The 20,259-nt window shown below is 37.1% G+C and overlaps 1 protein-coding gene across 1 annotated transcript; it reads left to right on the top strand.

The window, feature by feature from the left end:
• The first annotated feature begins 324 nt into the window (after positions 1 to 324).
• Positions 325 to 1,263, top strand: LOC127669809 (olfactory receptor 2B11-like). Its single transcript, XM_052164030.1, has one exon. The coding sequence runs from the start codon at positions 325 to 327 to the stop codon at positions 1,261 to 1,263; it is 939 nt and encodes a 312-aa protein (XP_052019990.1).
• Positions 1,264 to 20,259: the final 18,996 nt, after the last annotated feature.

The raw sequence follows: 20,259 nt of genomic DNA, 5'->3' as shown, positions 1-20,259 counted from the left end.
TGCTTGTGGGGGGGGGTGTCCACACAAGTACAGAAATGGGTATTTTATTCGCTGGAGCTGGAGATGCAGATAGTTGTGCTACACTCATCATGGTACTGGGAATACATGCTTGGTTTTCTAGAAAAACAAACAGTGAGTACTCTTAAGTACTGAGTAATCTCTCCAAATCCCAACAACAAAAACCAACTACTGTATTTTATGCATTTATTTTTGCATGTGTCTGGCACTCCTCTCAGTTTTCAATATTTATTCTTTATTTTATGTATCTATTGTTTTAAATTAACATGGCACTTCTAAACTGTAGGTAAAATAAATCAAAGGAGAATGGCTGTAACCAATGAAAGCCACCCAAAAGAATTCATCCTAATGGGCTTTGCTGACCATCCTTGGCTGGAACTCCCTCTCTTTGTTACTCTTCTCATAACATACCCCATGGCTTTGATGGGGAACATCGCCATCATTCTAGTGTCCACCTTAGACCCTCGTCTCCATAGCCCCATGTATTTTTTCCTCACAAATCTCTCCTTTCTGGACATGTGCTACACCACAAGCATTGTGCCTCAGATACTGTTTAACCTGGGAAGCTCCATAAAAACCATTAGTTACATTGGATGTGTTGTTCAACTTTATGTCTTTCACATAATGGGAGGCACAGAATGTCTGCTTTTGGCTATTATGTCCTTTGATCGATATGTGGCTATCTGCAGACCTCTCCACTACACCCTCATCATGAATCAGCAAGTGTGCATTTTGTCAGTATCTATCATGTGGTTGACTGGAGTCATCTTTGGTTTTTCCGAGGCTACACTTACATTACAATTGCCATTATGTGGCACAAATAAATTGGATCATTTATTGTGTGAAATCCCAGTCCTTATAAAAACTGCCTGTGGTGAAAAGGAATTTAATGAGCTAGCACTTTCTGTGGTATGCATTTTTATACTGATTGTTCCTCTGTGCTTAATTCTTGCTTCTTATGTTAATATTGGATGTGCAGTACTCAGAATTAAATCTTCTGAAGGAAGGAGAAAAGCCTTTGGGACATGTTCTTCTCATCTCATTGTAGTTTCTTTATTTTATGGACCAGGCATTAGCATGTACCTTCAGCCTTCTTCATCCATCACAAGGGACCAACCCAAGTTCATGGCTCTCTTTTATGCAGTGATAACTCCTACACTGAATCCCTTCATCTATACCCTAAGAAATAAGGATGTAAAGGGTGCCTTAAAAAAGCTACTGAGAAGCATTTTTACTTCAAAGTGAAAGCTCTTTGGTATCAAATTAAATAAATTAATAATTGTAGTAATTTTACATTGGTTTCTCTAATAAGAGTCATATATTCCAGAGCCACAGAATATAAGCTTCTTGCCAGACTTTTCTCATTTCTAGTATTACAGCATTGTGAGTTTTATTTATAAATTAGGATGAAGTGTTTGATGTTTAGTTTCTAATGATATATTAAAATATACAGACAAATACTATGTATAAATGTTTAATTCTTTTTAAAACATTACCAGTATAAGTCTTGAGAAAAAAGAAAATGACATTACTAATGAAAAACAGTCTGGAAGCATTTCTGAGACTAAACTGGGACATTTAGACATGCCTTTAACACAAATCAATAAGGGAAAAGCAGTTTCCTAATGTGAAACAAGTGAAATTAAATCAATAAACAATGAGTATATTTTCGATGAAGCTTATTTTAGAGGCAAATGATATTCAAAATATGTTCCATTACAAATTGAATTTCTACAGTTTAGTTGTCAAAAATCTATACCCCCAAATTTAAAACCGTCATATAAAATTCTTTATAATTCATTAAATGAAATTTATTAATTTGATGTTGAAACTTTGTTATTTAATAAGCCATTGTTGGTAGAACATGTGTCAACTCTTTGTTACATAGATGTGATCAGGAAAGAGAGAGAAAGCAAGACAGAGAAGAAGAGAAGGAATTAAAGAAAGGAACTGTATCTCGAGGCTCATCTCCCAGTAACCCACTTTCTCCATCTAGGCCCCACCCACCTAGTTCAACTTTCCAAAGAGTAGCATCAACTGTGTCCCAAATATCTAATCACATGGGTCATAGGATAGGCATTTTACACCAAGCCATATCATAAGGGAATCTTCATTAGAATAAAGTCAGATTTCTCAGCATAAATACATTATAGTAGAGAATAAAAGAGAACAGAACAAAGTGTTCATAGTCCTTAGAAGAAAATAGCTACAAGCTAAATATATTGTATACAGGAAATCTATCCTTCAGAATTAAAAGGGCAGTAAAACATTGTTCAAACAAAAACAAAAAAAAAATACAGAAATACAAAAACAGGGAAAGCACACCATCAAATCCCTATAATAATCAATAAGAAGTCTTGCATGAAAAACAAAAGGATGATAGTCACTACTACAAAATCACATACAGAAATATATAGAAGTAGGTTGAATAAATTGAAAAAAGAAGACATAATATAATCAAACTGTTGGGGTTCAAGAGTTACTGCAGAAACCACAGGAACACCAATCTCAGTCAGAGAAGGATGGGATATTGAATGCACAGACTAAAACTAATTGATCAGAGAGCCACAGTGCTCATAATTAGGGTACTGAACTAAGATGATAAATATTTCTCATGGCCAGGTTATAAAAGAAAAACCTGTGTGCTTTTACAGGAAGTGCTGCCTGGTGGTTGACTCTGATCCAAGCTATTTTTAGCCAGCTAGACAGAACATTTCTCACTGACCTATATTCTGATTGGTCCTAAGTGGAGTTTACAGTTGGGAAATTTCTTAAGATTAACAAGCTCAGAACCTACAGAATATCACAGAGTATGAAGTCAGCATGACCCTATTCTGAGGCTAGTTATTTTTCTGTGTCAGTAACTGGCAGGCACATTACAACAACAATATTAAGCAGCTGGCATGCATGGAACAAAATGTATATAGCTATGCTGGGGGGTGGGGGAAGACATCAGCACAAACTTTATCAAAATATAAAACTACTACCAGGCATAATGACACCGATCTGGATCCTAACACTCAAGAATCAGGAGCAAGAAGGTTGGTACATTCAAGGCCAGCTTGGGAAAAGACTGGTTTTGAGCATGGCCTTGTCTCAAAATCAAATCAAATCAAATCAAATCAAATAAAATAAAATAAAATAAAATAAAATAAAATAAAATAAAATAAATACCACAAACCAAAACAAACATTCAGGTATATTTGGGAAAGTTTTATTCTTATGAAATTCTGATGTTTAGTACTTGTGAGGTGGGTCAGTCAATAAAGGAGCTTGCTCAGTGAACCTGTGACCTAAGTAAGTTCAGTCCCCAGAAGCCACATGAAAATTAAAAAGAGAAATGATTCTCTAAACTTGTTCTTCTACTTCCACATAAACTGTGTCATTACAACTATGCACATTGTGCAACAGGTCAATATACATATCAGGTACACTGAGACAAGTACAATAATAATAATGATTTTTAAGGAACTGAAAATCTGAACAAATGCCATGCTCTCGCTAAAATTAGGCCTTAGTAAATCATAAACTTTCTACTGTTATATATTACGTTTTTAGTCTAATTTAAGGTTTATTTCATTATGACTTTACCAAAAGTATGAGTATTATTTACATAATAAAATTTTAGTGTCCCGTACATGTCATTAACTGATTTACTGACTAATTTTATTCTTTTATTTTGAAAGTAAAATTATACTTCATCTTATAAATACTTTATTAAGCAACTGGATATTTGTACTGGTTAGTGGTTTTTTTCAGCTTGACACACAGCAAGGTCATCCTGGGATGATCATCAATTGAGAAAATGCCCTCATCAGATTGACCTACAGGCATATTTTCTTTACTAATTATTGATGTGGTGCTGAGGTCCATGTGAAAGGAATAATAAATGGTTTAGAACTCATGGAATGTGGCCCACAGCTTAACCAAACCATGTTGGGTGTGCCTCAGAGAGGCAGAGCCCTGAGGAATTCATATTATGAAGTTTGGCTCTGCATTTGTTGTTACATTCCACTTACTCTAAGAGTGGTATGAAAACTCTAAGGGGGCTTCCAACCACTCCCTGGGCAGAATCAGCAGCTCTCAAAATTGTGATTGATCTGTTTCAGACATTGCTGCTTAGGCAAATAAATGATTCAATTATCACCCTTGGAATGATCTTAGAAATGCAGAGCATTAGCAGTGACCACTAACATCTAAAAAAAAAAATGGAAAAATAGATTGTTAGTGAAGTTAGGTTAAGATGACTTTGTTAGTGATTCTGACATAGGAAATTGTATGGAACTATTTGGAATCCAAAAAGACACACTATTAATAGTTGAGCTAGGGATTTTTTTGAGGTCAGTGAACAAGAACAATGTCAACCTAACTAGCACTGGCTGTCATGACTGCTGGACTGATGATTTAGGTGATAATTAAGTTTTGTACCCATTTTTTTGCTCTCAGCTTCCTAATATGATTTAATAAAACATTGTTAATAGATATTCATATATAGCAGAGTCTACTTTTGGGAGTTTTGCTCCATCCATCCAGTATGTATGTATGTATGTATGTATGTATGTATGTATGTATGTATGTTCATTTGCTAAGTTGTCGGCGCTTTCTTATTCAAGCTCTTCTTGCTTCTCCCATACAATGTGTGTGTGTGTGTGTGTGTGTGTATGTGTATGATTCATATGCTATTTCCATTATATAAACATGGCATAGCTATATGTAAGGGAAGATCAAAAAAGTAAAATTGGTTATTTTATCTAAGCCTGAAACAACTAGATAAAATGTGTGATCAAGCTAATGTAGAAAACTTGGCCACACACTTTTAATTCATTTATATAAAGGAAAATGTCTCAAAATAACTATATTTTGTGTTATATTATATATGTAATATTTTGTTATAGTATGTGTAATATTAATAAAATTCTATGTTTATATATGTAACATCATTCTGTCATTTAATATGTTAAATATAGTGGTTCATTAAATTTAATACATTTAGTGATGTTTCAAGTAAGAGGTAGATAAAAGAGATGTAATTAATAAAGAGATTTTGTTGTTTTCAAAGTCAATGAATCAGGGTTTCCAAGTTTCAGAGATTTCCTAAAGTGAATTGCTGTTTGACTTTCATATGTGTGTGTAAGTGTGTATGAAAGAGAGAGAGGGAAGGAGAGAAAGAGAGAGAGGAAGAGAGAGAGAGGGAGGAGGGAGGGAGGAGAGAGAGAGAGAGAGAGAGAGAGAGAGAGAGAGAGAGAGAGAGAGAGAGAGAGAGAGAGAGAGAGAAGGAGTTATCTAACAAATAGAGTTTGAGCCATCCTAAGGTGATTTAGAGATTTCTAGATGAAGAAATGTCTGTGTAGTAAAATTACCAGGAGCTGAAGAAATAAAGGTTCTGTAATCTAAGTATAAAAATATTGAAATACCTTGAGATATTATGGTAAAGTTGTGGAGTTGGGAATAAGATTATAGAACTTATGTGTATTTCAAAGTAAGTAACACAGCCCATGCAGGGCTGACCCTTATTTGGTTCTAACAGATCTGATCAAACTAGACAGAGAAATTCAGTGTAAATGCCACATATCAAACTATAGTTTTGTAAGGCAGATAGATGCAAAACAGAGAAGACTTTCCTTAAAACAACAAAAATCCTGTAAATTTAAGGTGGAATATTTGTGAATGTCCTCCCACATTTAATTACAAGAAGAGACATTTCCTTAAGTAAGCAAATGATGACTTATCACCTGTTTTCTCAGTTTACCACCTTGGAGAACTTGCAGTTCTGTGTCTACCCAGTGTAAACTTCCTTTCTATCTTGTAGAAGAAAGCCTTAATTGAATGAAAATGAAGTTATTGTCTCTATAATTGCAAATGATAGTTTTCTCTTTTGACATGGATGGTGAACATTGACGAAGAAGTCTATGATTAATATGTTAACAATAGGAAAACTTAAAATAGTACAAATATAATACTGTGTCTGTTAATGTCTAGTACATTGGGGTTCTAAGGTTAGAGCCACATTGCCTGGGTCACAGGGTTTACACAGCCAAGTCAGTCGGTGTACAGTTTATTCAAAGTTTCAACTTTTTTAAAGGCAAAGCAGAATAAAGATTTCCCACAGTTTTAGTTCTCACTAGCTGCTACTTCCCTAGCAACAGCATATCTTGTTTCAAAGTGACCCAAAGCTCCTTGAAGACTGAGAAATCTGTCAGCAGTCCATCTCTTAGATGTTTTGCTTCTTATAACTAAAAACAAATTTACTTTCTCATGAGAAAAACTCATGAAGACCACTTCCTCAGTCATGCAGCTTACTCCATAGAATACCAGAATTGAGGAGGAAGTATGCCTCCTCAGTATCTCAGAATGCTGAGTCACAAAAATCCTATGTTGCCTCGTAGCTAGCAAGCTGGAAGCAGTAAACTCATGCCATTTCTCTACAATGTACTCCTTTTATTATTTTTTTAAAGATTTATTTATTATATGTAAGTACATTGTAGCTGTCTTCAGACACCCCAGAAGAGGGCATCAGACTTCATTACGGATGGTTGTGAGCCACCATGTGGTTGCTGGGATTTGAACTCAGGACCTTCAGAAGAGCAGTCAGTGCTTTTAACCTCTGAGCCCTCTCTCCAGCCCCTTTTATTATTTTTTAATTTAGCTTCTAAAAGATTTTGCATAAGGTATGTATTTGCACAGTGTTTACAAAACAACACTGGTAAATAGCCAATCAAACAATGTCAATTAAAATAAGGCTAATAAGTAAAGCAACACTAGCTTCTCCACGTGCATGAGTCAAAATTCTGTAGTAAAGTCCTAGGATCTAGGCCAGACAATTTATCAGCTAATATCCTAGCAATATCAGATGCATCATCAGATGAAAATTGTTTTTTTGAATGTATCTAGCAATTGATATTGTAATTGTTCAATATTCTTTCTAACAATAGTTTTTCCTTTCAAATATTTTTGACTCTTTTTTCAATCTTGAAGACTGGCATTGTATTGAAAATTAGTAACACAAAATGTAATAGAATTCCCATCACAATTTAACTGTAGCTGTTGTTGCACACTCAAACTTACAGATCGCTTTAATGCATCTACTTCTGTCTGCAGTCTTGCATTGGTGCTCACCTGATGAATCTATAATTCATGAGAATCTTTATGCCATTGTTCTACAAAATGTTTAGTTTGCAAAGAAGTAGCAAAGCAACACCAACTACTGAGACTGTAGTAACCCTAGCAATAAGACTTAAAATTACAGCAACAACCCCTAACATACCCATTGTTTTTTTTAAAGATTTTTATCCAAGAATTCTAGTTATAACATTTAAGTAGGATATTCTCCCCAAAGCCTGCCTATATTTAACTACATTGTTTCACATAAATTACTGAACATGAAGTAAAATTAAACAATATGCTATTAATAATGCAAGAATACAATCTACAGTTAATAAATGTAATTTCTCAATATGAAAAATTAAAACACCAGGTGGTGGTGGCACACACCTATAATCCTAGCACTCTGGGAGGCAGAGGCAGGCAGATTTCTGAGTTCGAGGCCAGCCTGGTCTACAGAGTGAGCTCCAGGACAGCCAGGGCTATAAAGAGAAACCCTGTCTCGAAAGAACCAAATTAAAAAAAAAAATCCAGAAAGAAAGAAAGAAAGAAAGAAAGAAAGAAAGAAAGAAAGAAAGAAAGAAAGAAAGAAAGAAAGAAAGAAAAATTAAATTCTCCAATAAGCATTAAGTAAGGCAAAGGTATACAAGTAGTAATAATATATTATATATATTTCTTTTTTTTAAACTTTTTTTTATTTTTTTATTTTTATTTTCTATATTCTTTGTTTACGTTCCAATTGATTTCCCCTTTCCCGGATCCCCCCTGCCCATAGGTCCCATAAACCTTCTTCTCTCTATCCATTCTCCAATCACCTCCCTCCTTTTTTTCTCTGTCCTTATATTAGCCTCCAATGCTAGATCAATCCTTTCCAGGATCAGGACCTTCTCCATACTTCTTCATGGGAGTCATTTGTTATGCGATTTGTGCCTTGGGTATTCAGGGCTTCTGGGCTAATTAATATCCACTTATCAGAGATTGCATTCCATGTGTATTCTTTTGTGATTGGGTTACCTCACTTAGGATGATATTTTCCAGATCAGACCATTTGCCTAAAAATTTTGTGAATTCATTGTTTCTAATTGCTGAGTAGTATTCCACTGTGTAAATATACCACATTTTCTGTATCCATTCCTCCTTTGAGGGGCATCTGGGTTCTTTCCAGCTTCTGGCTATTATAAATAAGGCTGCTATGAATATAATGGAGCATGTGTCTTTATTGCATGCCGGGGAATACTTTGGGTATATGCCCAGGAGAGGTATGGTGGGGTCCTCTGGAAGTGTCATGTCCAGTTTTCTGAGGAACCGCCAGACTGAAACAGAAGGAGCAGAAGACTGAAACAGATAGAAAAAGAAGGAACTCTACCCAACTCGTTCTATGAAGCCACAATTACGCTGATACCAAAACCACACAAACATCCAACAAAGAGAACTTCAGGCCAATTTCTCTTATGAATATTGATACAAAAATACTTAATAAAATTCTTGCCAACCGAATCCAAGAACACATCAAAACAATCATCCACCATGATCAAGTAGGCTTCATCCCAGGGATGCAGGGATGGTTCAATATAAGGAAATCCATCAATGCAATCCACTACATAAACAAACTCAAAGAAAAAAAACATATGATCATCTCATTAGATGCAGAAAAAGCATTTGACAAAATTCAGCATCCTTTCATGCTAAAAGTATTGGAAAGAACAGGAATTCAAGGCCCATACCTAAACATAATTAAAGCAATATACAGCAAACCGGTAGCCAACATAAATCTAAACGGAGAGAAACTTGAAGCAATCCCACTAAAATCAGGGACTATACAAGGCAGGACCCTCTCTCCAAATCTTTTCAATATAGTACTTGAAGTTCTAGCTAGAGCAATTAGACAACATAAGGAGGTCAAGGGGATACAAATTGGAAAGGAAGAAGTCATATATATTTCTTATATGTTGTAAAACTGTAAGTAGAAGCAGATTGAACAGTCCTACTAAATTAGACATTAGACAAAATCACAGGTTTCAATGCAGCTGTCATGTTCCAAAAATGTGACTGTAAAACAGTTGGATGTTCCTTCAGAGGGAATAAGCCATTAGTGATTCCACCATCTCCCCCAGACCATCAATCCAGCACCTGTCATTCATACTGGTAACATTAGAAAGATCATAAGCCATATGATTCATAAATGGAAATTCAGAACAAGTATTTATAAACATTCCAGAAGGTCTCCCAATAAATCAAGGATGCATTTTTTCAATTGTATATTTTTTTCTAAATTTACTCATACAAGATTGTCATTTAAAAGGACACTATTTCCTTTATTTATTTATTTTTACATTTATTTTTATTAGATATTTTCTTTATTCACATTTCAAATGTTATCTGCTTTCCTTGTTTACCCTCCAAAAGCCCCTATCCCTATTCCCCTGCTCCCTAACCCACCCAAACCTGCTTCCCTGTCCTGGCATTCCCCTATGCTGGGACAACTAGCCTTCACAGGACCAAGAGCCTCTCCTCTCATTGATGAAAGGACACTATTTCAAACTAATATTTGTAAAGTCAAGGCATTCTTAATATGATAATTCACTGTCAAAAATTAAATTGCTTCAACTTTGATTAATACGCCAAGCAGCCAATCCTTGCTGTACAACTATTTGTGGTGTTAATTCTAGGGGAAAGCCAATATTGCCAATTTATAACCAAACAAGGAAATAGTAACAAGCACCCAGGATTATCCTGCATCTGAGAAGTAAAATTATATAATGCTCCATCGTCTTGAGAATTATGTTATAAATCTTGCCATGGAAGAGAAAGAATATTCTTGGGCACAGAAAAATTAAAATATTAGATTCCCCCCACATAACAGGTTCAAGAAATGGAGGATTAGGAATATAAGCGCAATAACTCCATCAATAGACGTAACTTGAGGAGAGACTATGAGTAAAGCACACATGGTCAAAAACAACTGCTTAGTAGTGCAAGGACAAATTGTTTGCTAGATAATTATCTGAGCCTGTGAACATAAAGACTTAACCTGGTTCCATGTAGGCAAAGGAGCAGATGCATGTCATTGTGGACATTTTCGCAGAGACAATTGAGCCATAGCTTGAATAGGCTTCATCAAGAGGACCATCATGACTTCAGAACTCGGCCTCCCGCCAGTCAGAAGAGGCTCACCTCCATCTTGGTTTTGGACTCCAGAGAGATCGGACAGACTGAGGTACACAAACATAATCCGAGGCAAACACCGCGGGGGTCTGAGCCCGACGGGCGTTGGCCTGCACCCAGGCCCTGGGCTGTTCGGGGGGCCATTGGGGTGCCAACCCAGCCAGGAGGTTTTTTGCCCTGGCCTGTGTGCGTGCCGCCATTTTGCCAAAGGACGACAGAGAGCTCTGGTGGGCAGAGTCGTAACAGGCATAGCCCGAGGCTAACAAAACGCGGGTCTAGGCCCCAAAAAGCCCAGGACTGACCCCAAGAACTAGGCGGCTTGGTGGGCCATCTGTGTGTCAACCCACCCAGGAGGTTGTTAGCACAGCAGACTCTCCCGGCGCTTTCGGGGAGCGCGAGCACGCACGCCTGCCATCCTGGTCACTTGGCAGACCCAATTAACAGTCATAGCCCTATGGGAACTTTGCTCGGACCTTGGCTTCCCAGGCTTTTGCCTGGACTCAGGGCCTGGGCGGCCAGGCTAACCTTGTGTGTGCCAGCCCGGTTGGGGGATCGGCTAGCCAGCGGAGTGATCAGAACACAGGGGAGGTCCCGGCAGCATACACCATCGGCGCACCCTGGGGGTGCACACTGGCTCCATCTGGTCCACAGACACAATCTGGGGCAAGGCCTCAGGTGGGAGCCCTCAGCTCAACTCTCTCCACTTCCGGATCCAGATCAGCCTGGGTGGCAGTACCACATCTCCAGGTCCTGCAAGAGGCTAGAGTGGCTTCCGGGCAGCCAGCTAGGAGAAGTCAGTGTGCTCCGGTGAATCCAGCGGGCCCCAGCGGGAGCCTTCAGATGTCTGCTTCGGGATCTGAACAGCCTGGGCAACAGCACCCTGTCTCCAGGCAGTGCTGGAGGTAAGCTGTGCACCAGAGGCCACCTGGGAAGGGGTAGCTTGCACTGGTGAGTCCAGCACTGACAAGACCAACTAACACCAGTGAGAACTAGATGGCAAAAGGCAAACGCAGGTACGTCACTAACAGAAATCAAGGCAATATGGCAACATCTGAACCCAATTCTCCTCTACCAGCATGTCCTGGATACCCCATCACACCAGTAAAACAAGATTTGGATTTAAAATCACTGGTCATGATGCTGGTACAGGAACACATGAAGGACATATTTAAGAAATTCAGGAGAAAATGGATCAAAAGTTAGAAGCCCTTGCAAGGGAAACACAAAAATCATTGAACGAAATCCAGGAGAATACAAAAGCCAATAATGAGGAAACGCAAAAAACACTTAAAGAAATACAGGAAAACTTTGGTCAACAGGCTGAGGCTTGAAAGAGGAAACACAAAAATCTCTTAAAGAATTACAGGAAAGCAGAAACAAGCAAGTGAAGGAGCTAAGCAAAACCATCCAGGATCTAAAATCAGAAGTAGAAACAACTAAGAAAACTCAAAGGGAGACAACTTTGGAGATAGAAAGCCTTGAGAAGAAATCAGGGGACAGAGATGCAAATATCAACAACAGAATACAAGAGATAGAAGAAAGAATCTCAGATGCTGAAGATTCCATAGAAACCATGGACTCAACAGTTAAAGAAAATGCAAAATGCAAAAATCTGGTAACCCAAAATATCCAGGAAATCCAGGACACAATGAGAAGACCAAACCTAAGGATTATAGGCATAGATGAGAGTGAAGATTTACAACTTAAAGGGCCAGCAAATATCTTCAATAAAATTATGGAAGAAAACTTCCCTAACCTAAAGAGAGAGATGCCCATGAATATACAAGAAGCCTACAGAACTCCAAACAGACTGGACCAGAACAGAAATACTTCCCATCACATAATAATCAAAACACCAATTGTTCTAGACAAAGAAAGAATATTAAAGGCAGTAAGAGAAAAAGGCCAAGTAACATATAAAGGAAGACCTATCAGAATCACCGCAGACTTTTCACCTGAGACTATGAAGGGTAGAAGGTCCTGGGCAGATCTCATGCAGACTCTAAGAGAACACAAATGCCAACCAAAACTACTATATCCAGCAAAACTCTCAATCACCGTAGATGGAGAAATTAAGATATTTCATGACAAAACCAAGTTTACCCAATATCTATCCACAAACCCAGCCCTACAAAGGATAATAGGAGGAAAACACCAATACAAGGAGGGAAACTTCAACCTGGAAAAAGCAAGATAGTAAGCTTTCATCAAATCCAAAAGAAGTTAAGCCATCAAATTTAAAAAATAACCTCAAAAAATGATAGGAAATAACAATCACTATTCCTTAATATCTCTTAATATCAATGGACTTAATGCCCCAATAAAAAGACACAGACTAACTGACTGGATACGCAAACAGGACCCTACATATTACTGCTTACAGGAAACACCCCTCAGGGTCAAAGACAAACACTACCTTAGAGTAAAAGGCTGGAAGACAATTTTACAAGCAAATGGTCTCTGGAAACAAGCTGGAGTAGCCATTTTAATATCAGATAAAATTGACGTTCAACCCAAAGTCCTCAAAAGAGACTCTGATGGACACTTCTTCCTGGTCAAAGGAAAAATACAACAAGAAGAACTCTCAATCCTGAACATCTATGCTCCAAATGCAAGGGCACCCTCTTTCGTAAAAGAAACTTTATTAAAACTCAAAGCACACATTGCACCTAACAAAATAATTGTGGGTGACTTCAACACTGCACTTTCCTCAATGGACCGATCAGGAAAACAGAAACTAAACAGGGACACAATGAAACTAATTGAAGCTTTGGCCCAATTAGATTTAACAGATATATATAGAACATTCTATCCTAAAACAAAAGAATATACCTTTTTTCTCAGCACCTCATGGTGCCATATAATTGGTCACAAGACAGACCTCAACAAATATAAGAAGATCGAACTAATCCCATGCCTCCTATCAGATCACTATGGAGTAAAAGTGGTCTTCAATAGCAACAAAAACACCAGAAAACCCACATACTCGTGGAAACTGAACAATATTCTACTCAATGATACCTTGGTAAAGGAGGAAATGAAGAAAGAAATTAAAGACTTTTTAGAACACAATGAAAATGAAAACACAACATACCCAAATCTATGGGACACAATGAAAGCAGTTCTAAGAGGAAAACTCATAGCCCTGAGTGCCTCCAAAAAGAAAATGGAGAGAGCATACATTGCCAGCTTAATGACACACCTGAAAGCCCTGGAACAAAAAGAAGCTATTTCACCCAGGAGGAGTAGAAGGCAGGAAATCATCAAACTCAGGGCCGAAATCAATCAAGTAGAAACAAAGAGAACCATACAAAAAATCAACAAAACCAGGAGCTGGTTCTTTGAGAAAATCAACAAGATAGATAAACCCTTAGCCAGACTGACCAAAGGGCACAGAGAAAGTATCCAAATTAACAAACTTAGAAATGAAAAGGGAGATATAACAACGGAAACTGAGGAAATCCAAAAAATAATCAGATCCTAATACAAGAGACTGTACTCAACACAACTAGAGAATGTGGAGGAAATGGACAATTTCCTTGACAGATACCAAATACCAAAATTAAATCAGGACCAACTAGACCATCTAAACAGTCCCATAATGCCTAAAGAAATAGAAAGAGTCATAGAAAGTCTTCCAACCAAAAAAAGCACAGGACCAGATGGTTTCAGTGCAGAATTCTATCAGACCTTCAAAGAAGAGTTAACACCAATACTCTTCAAACTATTCCACAAAATAGAAACAGAAGGAACACTACCCAGTTCCTTCTACGAGGCCACAATTACGCTGATACCAAAGCCACACAAAGATCCAACAAAGAAAGAGAACTTCAGACCAATTTCCCTTATAAACATCGGTGCAAAAATACTCAATAAAATTCTTGCCAACCGAATCCAAGAACACATCAAAGCGATCATCCACCATGATCAAGTAGGCTTTATCCTGGGAATGCAGGGTTGGTTCAATATATGGAAATCCATCAATGCAATCCACTACATAAACAAACTCAAAGAACAAAACCACATGGTCATTTCATTGGATGCTGAAAAGCATTTGACAAAATTCAGCATCCTTTCATGCTTAAAGTCTTGGAGAGAACAGGAATTTAAGGCCCATACCTAAACATAGTAAAAGCAATATACAGCAACCCGGTAGCTAGCATCAAACTAAATGGAGAGAAACTTGAAGCAATCCCACTGAAATCAGGGACCAGATAAGGCTGCCCCCTGTCTCCTTATCTTTTCAATATTGTGCTTGAGGTACTAGCTCGGGCAATTCGACAACATAAGGAGACAGCAGGTGTTGGATAGGGTGTGGAGAAAGAGGAGCACTCCTCCACTGCTGGTGGGGTTGCAAATTGGTACAACCACTCTGGAAATCAGTCTGGCGTTTCCTTAGAAAACTGGGCACCTCACTTCCAGAAGATCCTGTTATATCACTCCTGGGCATATACCCAGAGGATTCCCCACCATGTAATAAGGATACATGCTTTACTATGTTCATAGCAGCCCTATTTATAATTGCCAGATGCTGGAAAGAACTCAGGTATCCCTCAACAGAAGAGCGGATGCAAAAAAATGTGGTATATCTACACAATGGAGTACTATTCAGCCATTAGAAACAATGAATTCATGAAATTCTTAGGCAAATGGATGGAGCTAGAGAACATCATACTAAGTGAGGTAACCCAGACTCAAAAGGTGGATCAAGGTATGCACTCACTAATAAGTGGTTATGAACCTAGAAAACTGGAATACCCAAAACATAATCCACACATCAAATGAGGTACAAGAAGAAAGGAGGAGTGGCCCCTGGTTCTGGAAAGACTCAGTGAATCAGTATTCGGCAAAACCAGAACGGGGAAGTGGGAAGGGGTGGGTGGGAGGACAGTGGAAGGGAAGGGGGCTTACGGGACTTTCGGGGAGTGGGGGGCTAGAAAAGGGGAAATCATTTGAAATGTAAATAAATTATATCGAATAAAAAAAAAAAAAGAGGACCATCACATCTGTGCCTCAGTGCTGCTTTCATACTGATCTCCCTTAGTTGTTCATGTATCTCTGGACATGTATTAGCTTGCATATTTGGATTCAGATATCACTCTGTGCCAGTAAGATAGCAAATGTTATTGCTTGTAATATAGTATTATTACTATTTGCATTGATTTTCTCCTGTTCAGCACAAAAATAGTGAAACCACGTTTGCCATTGTAAATATTCAGATTCTTTTAAGAGTGCTTGACAAATTGTTTTCTAATCCTCAGGAGGCCAATTATTATAATTACTTGACAATCCATTGAGAATTTCTTTCACATAATGTGACTGTGTGCCAGGGACCAACCCTTGAGGGATCTTCTTTCTGCTCAGCTCTTCTTGGGGCAACAGAGGAGAACAAGCATAGGCGGAGGGTAAGACTTTTATATTACAAGATATGAGATATTTAGGGTTGCTGCATAATAATTAAAAGTTTAATTACATAAGTTTAATTTATTTTGCTACTGTAGCTGGCCTGCTTTCTGTGTTCCTCCGAGGCCAGAAATTGCAGTTTCTGGCACTTAGCACCTCATCCTGAAACAGCAAAGGGATTAATAGTCTTCGTTCTATCTAAGCAGGAACTGTGCATCTCTAACTTTCAGCCTGCTAGTGGATGTCACCAGAAGAAAAAAGAGACTTAGAAAAGTGATTTTAGTGTTTATTTCTAAGTTGAGAAAAGTTTCCAATGAAAACTCTCTAAGAAAAAGGAAAATAGAATGACGAGAAAAGGGGATATGGGAAAAAATTCTTTCTCCCTCATCTCTTTGTCTTCAGCACTTAAACCATCTTTTTAATTACATGATCATATGGTAAAAAAAATCATCACAAGTTCACACATAAAATTAAATCATAAACCGAATAAGAAGTTTGCAATAGTGAATGTTTACATGTATATCCGTTAGGAGTAATTATCTGGCTAAACTTCATCACCTGTTACAGCTCCACAGATTCATTGAAAGTTAAAAAACCCTAACTAAGTGAAGTTGTATAGATAAACCCAGTTAATATTTTATCTTATATCCTAGCATCTTAGTTCCCCTTTTATGACCTTTGGTTAATGGTTTTACAACCTCTTAGAATGTGCTCTGAGTAGTATAAAGTCAAGTAAAAGCAATTAACTGGTGATACAATGGGATACTGGCAGAGTTCTCATTGCAGTTTTGACTATCAGAAATGACCTAATATCAGTCTCACTATAAAAGAGCTTAATAAACACTGATATAATCTTAGGAATTCTTATAGAATCATCACAAAGAATTGAGAAGTCATCTATTTGTCTATATAGCATCATTATAACACAGTACATCTTCATAGACCTGCTTAAAAGGGTGAGCTAATACCTAGTAATTGTCATATATGTTTATTAATAACAGGAAAAGCATATTTCTATCAGGTATGTTTCCTAAAATGACTTTCTCCTGCGCCTTGCCTACCAGAATTCCATCATAGATTTTAATCTAAGTGGCTCATCTCAGGAAGATCACCTGTTAGTTATTAGCTTTTCCTATGATATTCACAAGTGTATTTATAGCTATAGATAATTACTATATCTTTGAAAATATACAAATGCATATTAAAAGAGGGTAGTACACTCATTAAATAAAATAAATGCCAAACATTAATGAATTAGTCCAAAATAAATATAACTTTCTATTATTTCAAAGTCTAAGTAACTACACAAAAAACTACACAGGGTTAAATATGTGAGCTCAGAAAAATAATATGAATTATTGTTTCACGTCAGTGATTTGTATTGTCGAATAATGATGCTTTAAATGATATATTTTGTCTAACAAGATGGCTCAAATGATAAAAAGCCCTTGCTGCCCAAGATTTACTGCCTGAGTTTGACTCCAAGAAAACAGGGTAGAAAGTAGAAACAAACTCCCAAAAGTAGTCCCTCTGACCATACAATGCAAACATATTCTGTGGCAGACACATGCTCACACTCACCCTTTTTATTCACACATATATAATAATAATACATAAAACATTTAAAAAGGATTTACATCTGTAAGTTTTAAGTACCTCAGATATATTGTTCAACACTGCAGTTCTTACTACTGGAAGAAAAGAAAAACTTTAATGATAAATTTGTGCTGAATAAAATCATCCTAATGTTTCTTCTTCCTTTTATTTTTAACCATGTTTGAACATTTACGTGACTTCTGCAGCACTGATTTGAGAATACACTTCAGTCCCAGGATCATGAAGGCACTAATCTATCAGATGCTGGAGATAAACACTAATATTAGCTTAAAAGCCTGATCTACCTTATGGCAGCTAGAGTTAGAAGAGCAATTTTTGTGAATTTTCAAATAATATAAACTTCTCTTTTTTTTGCTTAGTTATAATGAGAAGTTGGTGATCTAGCCTTATTATATAGAAGAAGAAGTTCAGTAGCCAAATCAAAATAAATTCATTTAAAGTAATTTATTTTACTAGTGTCATAAAGATACAGATAACCTGTTCAAAATTCTTTAATTTCTTTACCCTATCAAAGTCATGACAATCTGTTTTTCTTGCTTTAATTTTTAGTGTTTTAATCACTGGAAAAACACTACATAATACAAAATAATGTGTTGTCATTTTCATTTCTCAAAATTCTCTCTGTCTCTCTCTATCTCTCTGTCTCTGTCTCTTTGTCTCTGTCTCTCTGTCTCTCTCTCTATCTCTCTGTCTCTCTCTATCTATCTGACTGTCTCTGTCTCTCTCTGTCTGTCTCTCTCTCTCTCTCTCTCCCTCTCTCTCTCTCTGCCACTTTCTTATTTCAGGTGAATCAAATTGAAAAAAATGATAGTCATTAAGGTAACCCACCCTGAAAGAGTCATTCTTCTACACTTTGTCAACCAGCCTTAGCTGGAGCTCTCTGTCTTCATTATTCTTCTGGTAACATATCTTCTGGCCATGATGTGGAATATCTCCAACATCCTGGTGCCCACATTAAACTCCAATCTCCACAGTCCCATGAATTTCTTTCTCACAAATCTCTCCTTTATGGACATATGCTACACCATAAGCACTGTGCCTCAGATGCTGTTTAACCTGGGAAGCTCCCAAAAGTCCATCAGTTATGTGTGGTGGTGTGCTTCAACATAATTTATTTAGTACAATGGGAGCATAGTGTCTTATTCTTGCTGTTATGTCCTTTGTTTGCTACATGCCCATTTCTAGACCTCTGTATTACTCTCTAATCATGAATCAGTGTTCATGCATGGTACTAGTATATATCATGTGGCTCTGCGGAATTGCCTATGCCATCTCAAAAGCCATGCTTACTTTAACAGCTTCCATCATGTGGCATCAAGACACTAGCTCACTTAATATATGATATTCCATTTCTGATAAAAATTGCATGTGCTACAAAAGAGACAAATAAGTTGATACTTTCTGGGACATGCACTTTTATACTAGCTGTTCCTTTATGCTTATTACTTGCTTCGTATAGATACACTGGGCATGCTATACTTAGAATTAATTCTTCAGAGGGAAGGACAAAGGGCTTTGGTACATGTTCCTCCCATCTTATACTAGTTTCCTTATTTTATGGCCCAGGAATTAGTATGAACCTTCACTCACCATCCCCCACTCTATCTCAAGAGGCCAAACCACGTTAATGGTTCTTTTTTTTATAGTGTGATAACTAATATATTTAACCCATAAATCTCTCTGAGGAATAAGGCTCTAAAGGGAGCATTAGTCAATCTGGCAAGAAAGATTTTATGTTCTAAGTGATAGTTTGTATAACAAATAAAATTATTTTTTTATTTATTCAATATATTTTTATTTATATTTCAAATGATTTGCCCTTTTCTAGCCCCCCACTCCCCAAAAGTCCCATAAGCCCCCTTCTCTCCTCCTGTCCTCCCACCCACCCCTACCCACTTCCCCGTTCTGGTTTTGCCAAATACTGCTTCACTGAGTCTTTCCAGAACAAGGGGCGACTCCTCCTTTCTTCTTGTACCTCAACAAATAAAATTATTTAACAGTTAGATTATGCTTCTCCTGCATAAAATTTAAAAACCTTAATAGCATTTTTCTAATTTATTCTTTTAAAATGTTGTACATGTAATTCAATGAATTTTTATCTTATCTATCATCCTCCACTGCCTTCCAATGTTTCTCCATTCCCCCACCCCTGCCCCGGATCACCCGATTGATCTGTTGCCTTCCTGTCTTCGTGTCTTTTTAGTAGTAACAACCCCCTGCGTCCAATTAATACTGACCAGTTAGTGTATGGGTGTGGAGACATCCCCTGAGGCATGGGCAACCTACCAGTGGCTACATCCCAGAGAGAAATGAGGCTTCCTTCTTTAAGTAGTCAACATCCTTCAATTGAAATCCCAAAGTACATATTTTTCTAATGAAATATCTCATATTCTTTACAATAATGTTATAAGGTAATGTGTTAGGAATATTTACATGGCAATGTTTTTATTATATGAAAATAGTTCTCTCTTTTCTCATACTGAAATTTAAAAAAAACTACTAAATATCTTAGAATATACAATGTAATTGCAAACTGCTTAATCTAATCATAACATTCATTCATTGGTCATATCTCATTGATATCATTTGAGGAATTTTAATCAAATGAAAGGAAGTTTGGCCCAAGTGTGTGCACATCCATGGTACATTATGCATTCTGGGTAAAGAATACTATATTATGGTCATAGACAGTAGTATATTTTAGTAACCTTCTTTATATACTCACATATGTGTGGATGTTTGTGGATGTCATGGAGTACATATTAAGGACAAGGACAAATTGCCTAAGAGTGTTATGTCTTTCCACCATGCTCATCTTGAAAATTAAACTCAATACTCAGGCCTGGAAACAAGTATCTAAGGAGTCATCGTGTATACTAGTGTATTTTTGAGCAAACAGACACAAGAAAAAAGCTGTTTTAGGCATTTTAATATATAAATAGACTTTCAACCAAA

The sequence above is a fragment of the Apodemus sylvaticus genome, chromosome 19 (assembly GCF_947179515.1).
Source record: "Apodemus sylvaticus chromosome 19, mApoSyl1.1, whole genome shotgun sequence".
Taxonomy (NCBI): Eukaryota; Metazoa; Chordata; class Mammalia; order Rodentia; family Muridae; genus Apodemus; species Apodemus sylvaticus.
The sequence above is the reverse complement of the archived record's forward strand: the minus strand, read 5'-3'. Positions and strand labels throughout refer to the sequence as shown.

Excerpts from the sequence above, each read along its gene's own strand:
- LOC127669809 (XM_052164030.1), top strand. The coding sequence starts at position 325 with ATGGCTGTAACCAATGAAAGCCACCCAAAAGAATTCATCCTAATGGGC.